The sequence below is a fragment of the Ceratotherium simum genome, chromosome 17 (genome assembly GCF_057802395.1).
Source record: "Ceratotherium simum simum isolate JZ-2026a chromosome 17, ASM5780239v1, whole genome shotgun sequence".
Lineage (NCBI taxonomy): Eukaryota > Metazoa > Chordata > Mammalia > Perissodactyla > Rhinocerotidae > Ceratotherium > Ceratotherium simum.
The window spans coordinates 18,626,583-18,641,329 of record NC_141916.1 but is presented as its reverse complement, the minus strand read 5'-3'; the positions used below and the strand labels follow the sequence as shown (position 1 = coordinate 18,641,329).

At 38.1% G+C, this 14,747-nt stretch overlaps 1 protein-coding gene across 5 annotated transcripts in view; it reads left to right on the top strand.

Annotated features, from left to right (window-relative positions):
- The first annotated feature begins 2,302 nt into the window (after positions 1 to 2,302).
- Positions 2,303 to 14,747, top strand: part of LARP4 (La ribonucleoprotein 4) — a 63,882-nt gene continuing 51,437 nt past the window's right edge. For 2 of the 5 annotated variants that reach the window (XM_004429012.3, XM_004429013.2), the window contains exon 1: positions 2,303 to 2,444. In XM_004429012.3, the coding sequence (XP_004429069.2) occupies positions 2,427 to 2,444 (18 nt within the window). In that variant the 5' untranslated portion in view covers positions 2,303 to 2,426. Of the gene's footprint in view, positions 2,445 to 2,892; positions 3,275 to 12,468; positions 12,518 to 14,747 lie in introns of those variants that run through there. The other 3 variants (XM_087442416.1, XM_004429010.3, XM_087442417.1) reach the window with 3 other exon arrangements.

Here is a 14,747-nt window from a genome sequence, read left to right as displayed (position 1 = left end):
AATATATGTGTTTCAGTCCTTCAGAGAGAGTGGAGGCAGGGGATCATAAAGTAGTTGTCTCTTAAAAATATCAATCAATATATAGAGAGCAAATTAAATATTTTTCCTTCTCTTTAGGATCTCGTTGTCTGTCACTCCCTCCTCTGTGTTTCCAAATCACTCTGTAAACTATCATAGTACTTACCTCATTGCAATGTAACTATTTATTATTTGTCTCTATCCACTAGTTGGTAAACTTCTCAAAACCAGATGCTGTACTTTAGTTTTCTTTTTCTAACATTTGCCATATTCTTCCTCAATTCCTCCACAGAAACTGTCTAAAATTTGGATATCCATTATAGTTTCAGACTCGATTCCTTTTAGAAACTTTTCTAAGCCCCGGAATACTTTCTTTTATTGTTAGATTGCCCCCCTAGTCATAAAATATTACTCCCTTCTTTCCTGTAAATCACAACTAAGTCTATTTATTCAAGGAAGTTCATAATGTTTTCTGAAAGGATCACAATTAAGAAGAATTATTTATTTTTATAAATGTGAGGTTTGATTAAAATAGCCATCATTATCCAGCATTTGACATTATCAATTAATTGGTTTAAGTACTTTATTGATAATAATATTAGATTGTGAGATCTTTATATAACTTTTATTTCTCTTGATTTTTTTATATTGCTTATCCTAGTAGGCGTTCACAAAGCAGCCTACATGCTTGTCAACTAAACTAATTTAGCATTATTGTGCTCTCTCTCTCGTATTTTTTATGCAGCATGGAATTCATCATCAACTGGAAATGAAGGCTTTTTAAAGCAATTTTAAAATCTCTCTCCTTCCCTTTCAATTGGACAAACATTTGTTGAGACACTACTATGTGGCTACCATTATCCTAGACTGTGAAGAATTTATGATAGGGTACCTGTGAAGAAACTAAAAAACGAAAAGAAGAAAAAGGAAATAACTTAAGATAGAATATAATATTCAAGTGTTAAACAGGGACATGAAGAAGAGATCCGTGGGGAGCAGAGTTTTTGGGAAAACCTTATGGAGAGAGAAAGTTGATTGACAAATGAAGGCATTCCAGATAGGGAAGACACCTTGAGCCATGGCTTTGGAGGTGAGTGTTGAGTTTGTATTTCAGGGGAAAAGTGAGGAGACTGGTTTAATTGAGATGAAGTAATGTTGAGTTTACTGGGGACCAGATTAGGGAGAGTATGGGACACAGTTTGATAGTGGAATTAACTTGGTATCTAAGTGAAAAAGTGAGGAGATTCATTTGAGGTGAAGAAAGGGAGATTAGGTGGGATCAGAATGGTAAGGTCTTGAAAGCAAATAACAGCAGTTTGGTGAAAATGAAACCTTCAATTAGGAAGATTTTTGAAATAATAGAATGGAAAAAATCCATTGGAAAAGAGCATGACAGAATTATTTCAAAAGATGAGCGTCTGAACTAGGATATAGAAGTGGGACTAATAAGAGAGGGATAAATCCTACCAAGTAATATTACTAAAAATAATAAGGAATTTGGATCATCTAACAGAAAATTATAAAGATAGTTTAAAAAATTGTTTTTATTGTATTTCATTTGAAGTGATAGCAGAACATCAATGAAGAGGCTACCCAGACTAAGTATTATTATGTAGCGTTATATTAAGCGGAGACGTGGATACCGGATTCAAGAGAATATGGGGCAAAGTTCTTTCAAGGTGTATCTAAGAGAAACCCGCCCTCCTAGAGGGCTCCTTCGACTGTAACATGGGGATAATAGTATTAATTGCATAGGATTGCTTTAGGATTAATTCACGTAAAATACTTAGAACACTGCCAGGCACACAGTAAGCATTTAATATACAGCAGCTGCTAGTAATATATTTACTATTACCACTGCTTTTTTTTCCTTCTCTACTTTTTTTTTCTGTGAGCCACCACCTTTTCGGCAATGTTGGGCGTTTGTTCAGTACACTTCGCACAAGCTCGGCTTTTTATCAGATCAAGATTTTGAGCTATAAAAACTGCGGAATGAGTACGGCCGTGGTAGTTACATTCGTTCGGCAAGAGATAAAATGCGTCAATAAGATTTTTACACCCCGCCGTGGCAAAGAATGGTGCCTTCCTCTGATCACTTCCCTCCTCCCCCCAGAACAGATGATGGTACATTCCATACTGCTGCTGGAAAAGGTAGCGCAAAAGTTGAGCGCGCCGCGTGTTGTCTCTGCTCCCGGAAGCAATTGTTTTCTAGAACCGGAAACAGTTGCTGTTTCAAGGGAGGTGGGACTGGGCGGGTCGGGCCGCAGCGGCTGACGGCGGGGGAGGAGCCGGGTCCACTGCCGGGTGGAGGGGCCAGGCGAGTGTCCTTATCCTAGCGATTGGGGCTCGGGCCTGTAAGCCAGTTGGAGTCGCCGCGGCGAGAACGAGTGGGCCGAGCGGAGGAAGACATGTTGCTCTTCGTGGAGGTGAGCGGACTTGGTCATCTGGTCCTGCTCTGAGGAGAGCAGGAGTGTGGAGGCGCCGGCCGGTCCCACCGCCATGTGACTTTCCAGGCCGTACACGCCGCGGAACCGGCAGATAGGCTGACACAGCACCTGGGCCGTGCAGGCCTGCGGCTCCTCTCTGCGCTCTCCTAACACTTTAGGAAGCGGTGCGAGGGGGAGCGCCATAGCGGGGGAGAATTGGAGGAAGAGAATCGAGGCTGGTGTGGTGTGTTGTGAGGATCAGAGGACGGGGAGAGTGTCCCATATGGACCTCCTGAAGGAGGCACACAGGCGGGGTGGGGGTGGGGGCGGGGGCGGAGTCTGCGGAGAAAAGGGTAATCAGGTGGGCGCGTTCTGGGGGGTGAAGCGAGGCCTCGCGGGGCCCTCTGGGAGGGAGACGAGCAACATGTGGGGCCGCGGTGCGAGGAAGGTGAAAATCGGCATAAGTGTCTTGAAAAGCAAGTTGAAAGGCTCTTTTTAGCAACCCCCACGAAATTTTGTTTGGTCCCCGTCGCTAGGTCTCTGGAACGTTCTGTGGGTGGAAAGCGAGTTACTGTGAACGGAGGAAAAGCCAATAGGGTTTGGAACCCTTGAAAGGCACCGCTTTGACCTTTTGTAAAAGTTACTCAGGCAGCGGTTCGGTGATGAGAGGTTGGTTTTACGTACCGATAAAAGCCCTCTACAAGGAAAATTCCAAGAATGAAAGAAACCTAGTGTGGGGAAAGCCGTTTTTTTGTATTGTTATTTAACAATAGAAGTACTTTTATTACTTTAACCGGAACGTCTACTGTTGGCCTATTTTAGTTTTAAAGGTACGTAGTAGATACCTGCCTTCCACAAATACGAGGTTTAATTTCTCTTATTTCTGTCTCTCTTGTGTGCACTGAGCATCAGCTGACTGCCTGGCTAATGCTTTGAGTAGATTCCAGATCATATTGTTCTTGCGTTGTGAAAACGTCAAACCTTCAAAGCTGCAACTTCGCAACTTGGCACTTGTTAACTATGCCCATAAAAAGAATATTTTCAATGGGGGAAGGAATTTACAGGTTGTATAATGGATCGGGGAGCCGGGGCTAGTCGATGGCGGGTTTTTCTGTTTTGTTTTGTTTTTTGGAAGGAGGGAGGGATCTTATTTCGTAATATTCCGGCATCTAGTAAATACATGCTTTTACTTTTTTTTTTTTTTTAATCTGACCGACAATGTGTAGCTGATAAATTTGAGATCTTTAAATTGGGTTTTAAAGAGAGACAGCTACCTTAGAGTATGTCCAACATTGATAAGAAACATTCATTGGAACGTTCCGAGTAAATCATGAAACTGTTTAAAATTACTGAATCCATTCTGTTTACCGATTTTTATTCTCATTGTTGTTTTCCTTCGGCAGAATAAGAAATCAGGTATGATTTTTAAGCAGTGCCAGTTTGTGTTAGGAATGTTATGCCATGCGAATGCTGCAGGTTTTAAGTGTGTGTGTTTAAGACTATTTATATCAACGTGAATTCCAAAATAAACTTTTGAGTTCCGAATTGATTCCTTTGGCTTTGTTAAAAGGTGAACTTTAATAATAGCCCCATTTATTGAGTATTTAAGCGAGATCCTCATGTTTCTAAAACAACATTGCAGTGTTTTTTTACAAATAAGAAAACTGAGGTGGAGAGGTTAAGTAACTTAGTAAAAGTAAAGTAGGGGAAGTGGCATTTAGATAGAGGTCATTCTAATGCCAAATCATGGCTCTCACTAAACTGTTATATAAAATTAATCTTTCCGTTAATCATTTCCTTTTGGATCAGTATGTGGTTTTAAATTTTTCTCATATAAGGAGTTTTATTGAAAGTTAACAATGTCACTGAATATTTGGGGCTGAATATGTGGTATGAAAATCACTAAAAAATAACACACCGGTCATTTGGCATTTTGTTAACTAATATTTGATCCTTGTAACCTCAGGATGTAGGAATTATTCTAAATGAGTGAACTAGAGCTCAGAGTTTGATGTCTAAGGTCATTCAGGTGTAAATAATGTGGGGACTAAAGTCTGAAGTCTGGCTTCTAGAACACAAGTCTTTGGTTCCAAAACTTATTTTTGCACTTTCGCCTGAGCCAAGGTTCTTAATCTGGGTCCCTAGATAGAAGTGAGGAAGTCTGTGAACTTGGTTGAGGGAAAAAAATTGCCTATTTTCATTAGCTTCAAATTGAAATTTAGAATTGAAAATTCTTGAAATTTCAATGGATGCAACAAGAGAAATATTTTCATATCATAATACAGTTTTTGCAGATATCTTGAAATACTGTTTATACTCATTATACCTTGTTATATGTAAAAAATCTTATTTAATGCATTAGTAAAGCACATTTATTACTAAATTAGAAATTTAAAAATATTAAAATGAGTATTAAAAACTGTGGTTTATTTTGTGATCCTGTGTGTTTCATATACTTAAAAACATCATTCTGAAAAGAGATCCTTAGGTTAACTGGACTACTTAAAAGGTCTATGGCACAAGAGAGGTTAAGAAGCACTTTAGTATAAACCAAGTTGCTTGTGGATCATCTTTGGTAGGACTTCTCTAATCTAGGACCTATGAGTCCTCTGCAGTTATGTTCAAAATCTTTTACTTGTGTGCATTTTTCTGCAGAGGCTCCAACTTAACTAGTTTATAACTGAAATCAGTGGGATAGATAATAGTAATGATAATAATATAATAATAATAGTAGTATATACATGTATTGTGCTTACTATACGACAGGCTTGTTAAGTGTTTTTGCATGTATACATGTATCTACATCTACTCAATCCTACCTATGAGATAGGTAGCATTATTATCTCTGTTTTAGAGAGAAAGAAACTAAAGCACAAGAATTTAGGAAACTTGCCCAAGATTATATAGCTAGTGAATGTCAAAGCTGAAATTAGAACTCTAAATTACCTAGCTATACTGCAGTAGAAAGCGACAGGCAGACAAGAAATTCTTTTTTCAGTAATACTTAGATGTAACTTTTTTTAACTTGGTCTTGAGGACAAAGGGCTATATTGACTTTCACAGTTTATTGTTTTTTTCCTCACCTCTTTTCTGAAGGAGACACATACAATGTTTTGCTCTCTGGGCAGAGGTAAAAATGTTTGGATAATTCACAAAATTGTCAAACGTTCCAACATAAATTTCATTACAAAAAATTCTATAGGTATGAAACAACAATGTGCTCCCTTCTTCTGGCTGCTCGCGAGTTACATAATTTTTGAGTATCGTGGAGGCAGTTTGCAATTTTTTTGTGTTTTTTGTGGTTGCTAGCATTTTGTTCATTTTTCAGATCATTTACCCCCTCTAATATTTTCAGCCAGTTATGTCTGTTTTAGTTGTTCGGCAGTATTTTAATTGGGTTTCTCTTCTCTATTCGAGTTTTTCCCTGAAAATGAATACTTATAAACACTTAATTAGGTAGCAGTGACTTTAATGCACCTTAGGATGTTTTAATAACTCACATAACTTTTAAAAGTTATTTTTAATTATGATAAAATATGCATAACATAAAATTTATCATCTTAACCATATTTATGTGTACAGTTCAGTGGTATTAAATATCTTTACATTGTTGTGCAACCATCACCACCATCCATCTCCAGAACTTTTCATCTTGCAAAACCGAAACTGTGCACATTAAACAATAACCCTCCGTTCTCCCCCTCCCCCAAATCTTATATAATTTTAAAAATAATTTATCTATTCTAAAGTTGTCTGCTTTTTTAAGTGATAACATTTTAAATTTTAGGTTAGCCTTAGAATCTGAAATAAGTGGGATATTTACCTAGATAATTTTTAAATTAATTTTATATTATAGTAATCATAGGTAGTGTTTTGCCTATCACCCCAAGTACAGTACTCAGTTTTTGCCCATTAGCTTAAATAATCATTTATTTATAAAAATTTATTAGATATCACGGAAAATGATTTTTCTAAATGACTTAGAAGAAGAAAGTGCCTAAATGAATTGTGAAATGATTGCCAAGAAGAATTATAAATAAGGAAATAGCTGAGTCGTTTTCAAACAGTTTAATTTTGGAATATTTATTGGAGCTGGACACAGAATTTAAAAATGGATAAAAACATTTTCAAATGAAAATATTTTCAGATATAATGGACCGAAAAGGAAATAGAAATTATTTTTGAGGAGTGAAAAGTCTAATAAAATGCTCAGACGTGAACATGATGTAAAAGTACCTCATGGTGCTTCAAATTACAGTATGTGAAAAACTAACAGCTAGAAATATCGATATTCAACTATTTTGTATCAGTTTGGATTATCTGCCAGCTCCCTATTACTTCCCAGCTAATGGAAGTGATCCTTAATACTAATACTGGACATGAAGATTTCAAATCTGCAAGTTTGGTCTTCTACCTAGGAGCTTAAAAAAAAGATTTTGACTCTAGTTAGAAATGGAATCTGAGTCTGTGTTGCAGAGGAGTGGAAAGTAGAGGAAGTTGAGAAACTCCAATCCAGCAATCGTGAAGTCATAAAAAAGATTTCTAACCTCATCTTTGAATATCCTTAAGTGAAAATGGAAAATGACTTGAGCTCTGATAGTGTTTGTAGCATTTTATCTGTTCTGTATTCTGCATTTTGCTTAAATTTTGTTTTCTTTAAAGTTTGATTCTCAAGGAAGGTTTCCAGCCTTCTTGAAAACATTGTAAACTTTTGTATTGTGTACTATGAATTTCTGTAAGAGTTTTGGAATCCTGGGTTCAAATGTTAGCCACATGACCTGAGGCAGGGGATAACTTTTTTATTATTATTATTATTTTTTTTTCCCCAAAGCCCCAGTAGATAGTTGTACGTCATAGTTGCGCATCCTTCTAGTTGCTGTATGTGGGACGCGGCCTCAGCATGGCCGGAGAAGCGGTGCGTCGGTGCGCGCCTGGGATCCGAACCCGGGCCGCCAGTAGCAGAGCGCGCGCACTTAACCGCTAAGCCACGGAGTCGGCCCAGGGGACAACTTTTTTGATCTTCAATTCCTATTTGTAATTTAAGAAGAATAATTTTTTCTGACAGAGTTAGGTGATGGTTGTGGTGTGTATGTATTAGGCCTTGTGTGTCTAGGTAAGGGCTTGACAGACACTATGATTTGATCATCACAGCAATTGTATTGTGATGTAAATTGTCCAATATATAAATAGTTGCCTTCCAAAATGACTGAAATTTACGCTTTATGTATTAAATATTTCTGGAAAATTTATTAAAACTACATGATAGTAGCACTCGTAGTTGCAAAAACTACTTTTAGATAGCACTGATTTAAGAAATATATAACTTTTTGAGTTCTACTCCCAGCCTCATTACTAATTTGCTCTAATTCTGGGTAAGCCAAACAAGGAAATTACTTTATTTTAAATTTTTTATAGTTTAAGAGTATACTTTTTTCCCCTTTATTGTGAAATTTTTGTTGTAAATTATTATCTGTCAGTCACCATATAAATGCATCCCTTCACCCCTTGTGCCCACCCCCACCCCCCTTGTCCCTGGTAACCACCAAAGAGTTCTCTCTGTGTGTTGGTTTATCTTTACTTATGAGTGAAATCATGCGGTGTTTGTCTTTCTCTGTCTGGCTTATTTCCCTTAATACCCTCCAGGTCCATCCATGTTGGTGCAAATGTCTTTTTTTATGGCTGAGGAGCATTCCATTGTGTATATATATACCATATCTTCTTTATCGACTCATCAGTCGAGGGGCACTTGAGTTGCTTCCACGTCTTGGGTATAGTGAATAATGCTGCAGTGAACATAGGGGTGCATAAGCCTCTTTAGATTGTTGATTTCAGGTTCGTTGGGTAGATACCCAGTAGTGGGATAGCTGAATCATAAGGTATTTCTCTTTTGTAATTTTTTTTTTTAAGATCTTTTTTTTTGTGTGTGTGTGAGGAAGATCAGCCCTGAGCTAACATCCATACCAATCCTCCTCTTTTTGCTGAGGAAGACTGGCCTTGGACTGACATCCTGCCCATCTTCCTCTACTTTATATGGGACGCCGCCACAGCATGGCTTGACAAGCGGTGTGTCGGTGTGCGCCCGGGATCCGAACCCCGGGCTGCTGCAGTGGAGCGCATGCACTTAACCCCTATGCCACAAGGCCGGCCCCTGCTTTTTAATTTTTTGAGGAGTCTCCATACTGTTTTCCATAGAGGCTGCACCACTTTGCATCCCCACCAGCAGTGAATTAGGGTTCCTGTTTCTCCACAGCCTCTCCAGCATTCGTTGTTTTTTGTCTTGGTGATTATAGCCATTCTAACGGGTGTAAGATGGTATCTCAGTGTGGTTTTGATTTGCAGTTCCCTGATGATTAATGATGTTGAATATCTTTTCATGTGCCTATTGGCCATCTATATATCTTCTTTGGAGAAGTGTCTGTTCATTTCCTCTGCCCATTTTTTGGTCGAGTTATTTGTTTTTTTGGTTGTTGAGTTGTGTGAGTTCTTTATATATTATGGAGATTAATCCCTTGTCAGATATGTGGTTTGCAAATATTTCTTCCCAGCTGGTGGGTTACTTGTTCATTTTGATCCTGGTTTCATTTGCCTTGTAGAAACTCTTTAATCTGATGAAGTCCCACTTGTTTATTTTTTCTTTTGTTTCTCTTTTCTGAGTAGACATGGAATTCGAAAAGATGCCTTCATGACCCATGACGAATAGTGTACTGCCTATGTTTTCTTCCAGGAGTTTTATAGTTTCAGGTCTCACCTTCAGGTCTTTGATCCATTTTGAATTAATTTTTGTTAAAATTAATGGCGAAAGAAGATGGTCTACTTTCATTCTTTTGCAAGTGGCTGTCCAGTTTTCCCAGCACCATTTATTGAAGAGACTTTCCTTTTAAGTGTATACTTTTAATTAGGCTAATAAAGCTTTTAAAACAAGAATGAAGAGGGGCCGGCCCGGTGGGGCAAGTAGTTAAGTGCGCACGCTCCGCTGTGGCGGCCTGGGGTTCGCCGGTTTGGATCCCAGGCGCGCACCAACGCACCGCTTGTTAAGCCATGCTTTGGCGGCATCCCATATAAAGTAGAGGAAGATGGGCACAGATGTTAGCCCAGGGCCAGTCTTCCTCAGCAAAAAAGAGGAGGATTGGCATTGGATGTTAGCTCAGGGTTGGTCTTCCTCACACACACAAAAAACAAGAATGAAGATTGCAGTATGTTAAAATACAGACTCATTTATATGCAAGATTTAAAGGAATACAAATGGTAAAATGGAAATAGACACTTTATATTTGCTCTTTTGGAAGAGATATTTTTTCTAATGTATAAATTTAACTAAATGTAAGAAAAAGAAACTTTTGAATATGAGGTACTGTTTCCACTCTTGTCTGTTGCCGTGTCAGACCATTTGAACCAATCTTTGGTTTAGAAAATATCTTTGTATTTATAAATAACTGGCTCTAAACCAAAGACAGAGGAGTAGTACTATAGGTGAATATTGCTAAGGATAGGGTATGAACTGTAGGCATAAAGCCAGGCTCCAAGAATGAGGAGTTAAGTTTTGTTTGGTTTATATGTTATTGAGGGATGAGAAGAGCATTTTCTGTGTCAGGATAGAAAAGTCAAGAGTAATCTAGGGTTTGTGTAGGGCGTAATTGGCCAGTATTTTGTACCACTAGATACCACAAAGTACAGAATAGGTAGAGTGACCATACCTCCTGTCTTGTCGTCACAGTCATAGTGTACACCTATTTCCTGGAGTAGACGTTTCACCTTGTTTCAGTCTCATAAATGTTCTAGTTTGTATGATAACTTCTGGTTTTTCAGAAGAGATCATGATTCACTATTGGCAGGTTTTTTTTCCCCATAACGTTAACAAAGTAACATAGTGTACATAAGTTGGTACTAAAACATTTGTTGTTGAATTGGCTGTGGGAATTGTAAATTTATAGGATTTACAAAAATTTGCAGTTGAGCAAGGTAAAAGAAATAGAATTATTCTAGCCTTTTGAGTTGGGGGAAGGAAAAACACAGGAGAGTAGTGATTGAGTAATAATGATAAGATACATTTATATACAAGGTTTCATAAAAGAGCGGTTAAGACCCTGGACTTGGGGGGCCAGGCTGCCTGCTCAGGCTGGGCCACTTTCTAGTTGTATGACCTTGGGCAAGTTGTTTAACTTGTTTCTCAGTTTCCTTATCTGTAAATTGAGGATAATGCTAACATAAGAGGATAATGTTCACATCTATCTCGTAGGATTGATAAGAGGATTGACAGTTAATGTAAAGCAGGTAGGGTAGTAGCTGGTATATAAAAACAGTATATGTGAGCAGCTGCTTTCATATATACTTAGGAAAGATTAGTCTCATCTCAGTTTTCTGGTCATTTTCATTTGAAAGTAACAAATGGTTTGCTGGCTTGAATTCCTACACACTAGGAATTAAAAGGCGCCCTTTTCTGAAAAAGATTATTTTGACATTTGGTATTGATATTTGAGGTGTGAGTGTTTTTGAGTTCGTTTGTATAGCGGGCCATTGGCTTTATCAGATGACCAATCTGAAGTAAAATGGCTCAGTATTTTGAGGACTGTTTAAATTATTTAAATGCTAAATATCTATAATAGGATTCTTATTCTTTATTAAGGGGATTCATGAATCTTATATGTAGAAGTTTCTAGGGAGAAGTCTGTAATTTTAATTATATGTTCAGAGCAATCCATGACTCCCCAAAAGTTAAGCCACTGATCGATGGAGGCCTCAATTTGTTTTTTGTGTTTTTTTAAAATAATCATTTGATGCCCTTGGACCGAGGTATTGGAAATTTGGGTATATAAGTCTTGTCTTTGCCTCTGATACTAGAGGACCAGCAGTAATAGCTTTATTGATGAATAAACTTCAGGTTTTCTTCCATAGTGGAGAGTAAGTGAGCCCTGATTCTTGACCACTTGGAAAGCTTGGGGGAAATGATCTAGTGTTGTTCAGTTACCTTGCTGTTCACAGCGTGAGCCCCAGACCAGCAGCAAACTTCTTTACTCGGGGGCTTGTTAGAATACAGACTCTCTGGCTCTGGCCCTGAACTGCTGAATAGAATCTGCATTTTATCCAGATCCCTAGATGATACTTATGCACAGTAAAGTTTGAGAAACAGTCATATAGTATATATTCATTCATTGATTTATTCAACAAATTTTATTGTCAGCCTCCTGTGTACTAGTCACTGTTCAAGGTGCTAGAGAGCAGTAAGCCATAGGCAAGGTCACTGCCATTGTGGAACTTGAAGACAAAGTAATTCCGATTAGGATAAGTGATCTGTGATAGAGGGTAAATTTTATTGCATAAACTACCGTGAATTTTATTTATTTATTTATTTATTTATTAAATTGGAAGTTAACTGTACCTTGGCCCTAGGATAGAAATCATTGCAGAGCTGAATTACCGTAGTTCTTATCTGTATCTTATCTGTATCTATTACTTCTGGATTATCAGCCACTCTAGGCAGAACTGGGGCCAGCGACCATTTGACTTGGTGAGGAGACTTATAATATTCCTTAAATAGTAGGTAACTAGTTGTCTTCAAGTTTTCCCTAAGGCAACTGTAGTGTAGTGGCAGACTCTCCAGACTGCCTAGGTTCAGATCCTGGCTCCGTCTTATTAGCTATGCAGTAAGTAAAGTAACTTTTTCCTTATCTGCAAAATGTGGATGATAATAGTGTTTAACTGAAGTTGTTATAAAGATGAATTGAGTGTTCCATAAATGTTAGTTACTATTCTTCTGTCAGAATGGGTGAAAATTTCCTGGTTTAATTTTCATTTTTACTTTCCATAAAATACCCCTAAGTGTCTTCCAGTAGGAGGATCCTGAGGTTTCATACTGAATGAAATGATAGGAGTTTGTTCTGTTTTGTTTTGTCTTTTTTTTTTTTTTAAGTACTTGTAATTTAGTGGTCCTCTCAATATGGGAGATGTAAAAATTAAACCTGAATGATTAATCTGCCATGAGGCAAATAAGTTTAATCAATGTGTACACTTTATTTCTGTTTTTCAGCGTTTGTAGGGTTAAGTGGCATGGGATTTCTGTTTCTGATAGGAAATAGGTAAGTAAAACAGATGGTTGTGTATGAGCAAAGAGATGGTGTCACCATATTTATGGTGACTTTTTCCGAAGTCTTGGTTCTCTTACCTTAAAACTGCTGTCTCTTAAGACCAAAAGTTATTGTTTTGCCAAGAATTTGGTTTCCCGTTTTTCCTTTCATTTCTCTCTCTCCTCAGATAGGAACGGGCTTAAAATGGTGCAGTAATGAGGACTGCTTTTGGCTTATTTGGTGATGACACATGTTGCTTAGAAATAGAGGTGGTGATTGATCTGTCAGTTTTATGGACAGTTTGAATATATATGTGGTGATTAGAGAGTATCTGTGTGCTAACATACTGTGTGTCTCTTGGCAGGTAGTTTCAGTGTGCACTTGGGCAATTTGCATCCTTTTTTTTTTTGTGAGAAAGATCAGCCCTGAGCTAACATCCATGCCAATCCTCCTCTTTTTTTTTTTTTTTTTTGCTGAGGAAGACTGGCCCCGAGCTAACATCTGTTGCCAATCCTCCTCCTTTATCTTTTTTTGTTTTGCCCCCTTTTTCTCCCCAAAGCCCTAGTAGATAGTTGTATGTCATAGTTGCACATCCTTCTAGTTGCTGTATGTGGGACACTGCCTCAGCATGGCCGGACAAGCGGTATGTCGGTGCACGCCTGGGATCCGAACCGGGGCCACCAGTAGCGGAATGTGTGCGCTGAACTGCTAAGCCACGGGGCCGGCCCCCAATTTACATCCTTTAATAGATGTTTTATATAACTGTGTAGCCTTGAGGCCTTACTTCCAGTTTTGTGGAAGAGATAAGGATTTTGATGGAGTTCTTTATTAAACCTTAGTCAAAAGATGAATCAAACATGGTTATCTAGGATTTAAATGAAAAAATAAGCGTTTGTTCTCGTTAAATTGACTTGTCAGATTCATTATTGTGTCATTTGAAAGACTTTATTATAGAAAAACACATCAACTTTTTTTTGTGTGTGTGAGGAAGAGCAGCCCTGAGCTGACATCTGTTGCCAATCCTCCTCATTTTGCTGAGGAAGATCGGCTGTGGGCTAACATCTGTGCCCATCTTCCTCCACTTTATATGGGATACCGCCACAGCATAGCTTGATAAGCAGTGCATCCGTCCGCGCCTGGGATCCGAACCCCCGAACCCCAGGCCGCTGAAGCAGAGCTTGCGCACTTAATGGCTTCGCCACCGGGTCAGCCCCAACATCAACTTTTTTTTGATGGACGTTTTCAGTTTCCAGTTTTTCTTTATGTTGAGTAATTCTATAAAGGACAGTCTTGTATACAAAGCCCTTGGGCTAAAATTCACTGCAGTGGGTCAGAGAGTGAACATTTTTAAAGTTTTTCGTATCAGTATTGACAGATTGCTTTCCAAAAGTGTTATGACAGTTTTTACTATTGCCCAGTTTACTGTATTTTTGTCAGCATCAGGCATTCTCATTTGTAAAAATTCACTATAAAGGTTAAAATGGAATAATTGATTTATTTTGCATTTCCTCAGTGATTAAGTATGATTGAACATTTTTCCATGTTTATTTGCTTTTTGGGTACTCTCTGCTGTGAATTCTTTTTTGCTTTTCTTATCAGTTGGTAGGCTCTATAAGCTTTCTTTGAAGATAATATTCTTTTATATCACTTGCCAAAAATGATTTTCCCAGTTGATGTGTCTTTTAATTTGGATCTTAAATGTTTCATTATATATTTTCTGATTGTAAAAGTAATAGATTTTTTTTTTTTTTATAATTTTACTTATTTATTTTTCCCCCAAAGCCCCACTGGATAGTTGTATGTCATAGCTGCACATCCTTCTAGTTGCTGTATGTGGGACACAGCCCCAGCATGGCCAGAGAAGCGGTGCATCGGTGTGCGCCCGGGATCCGAACCTGGGCCGCCAGTAGCAGAGTGCACTCACTTAACCGCTAAGCCACGGGGCCGGCCTGTAATAGATGTTAATTGTAGGAAAATACAAAGAAGCACAAAAATGGAAATAAAAATGCTGCTACTGAGAGGAAGCTAGTGGTAACACTAATTTTTCGCTATTATGAAATTAGTTTAGTGAACATCCTGTACTTACATATTTTTGCTTAACTCTTTCTTTCTAGTAAATATGACAAGTAGAATTTCTGGACCAAAGAATGTATATTTTTAAGGTTTTTGATAAACATTGCCAGCTCTTAGAAAAGTTATGTGGGGCCGGCCCCGTGGCTTAGCGGTTAGGTGCGTGTGCTCC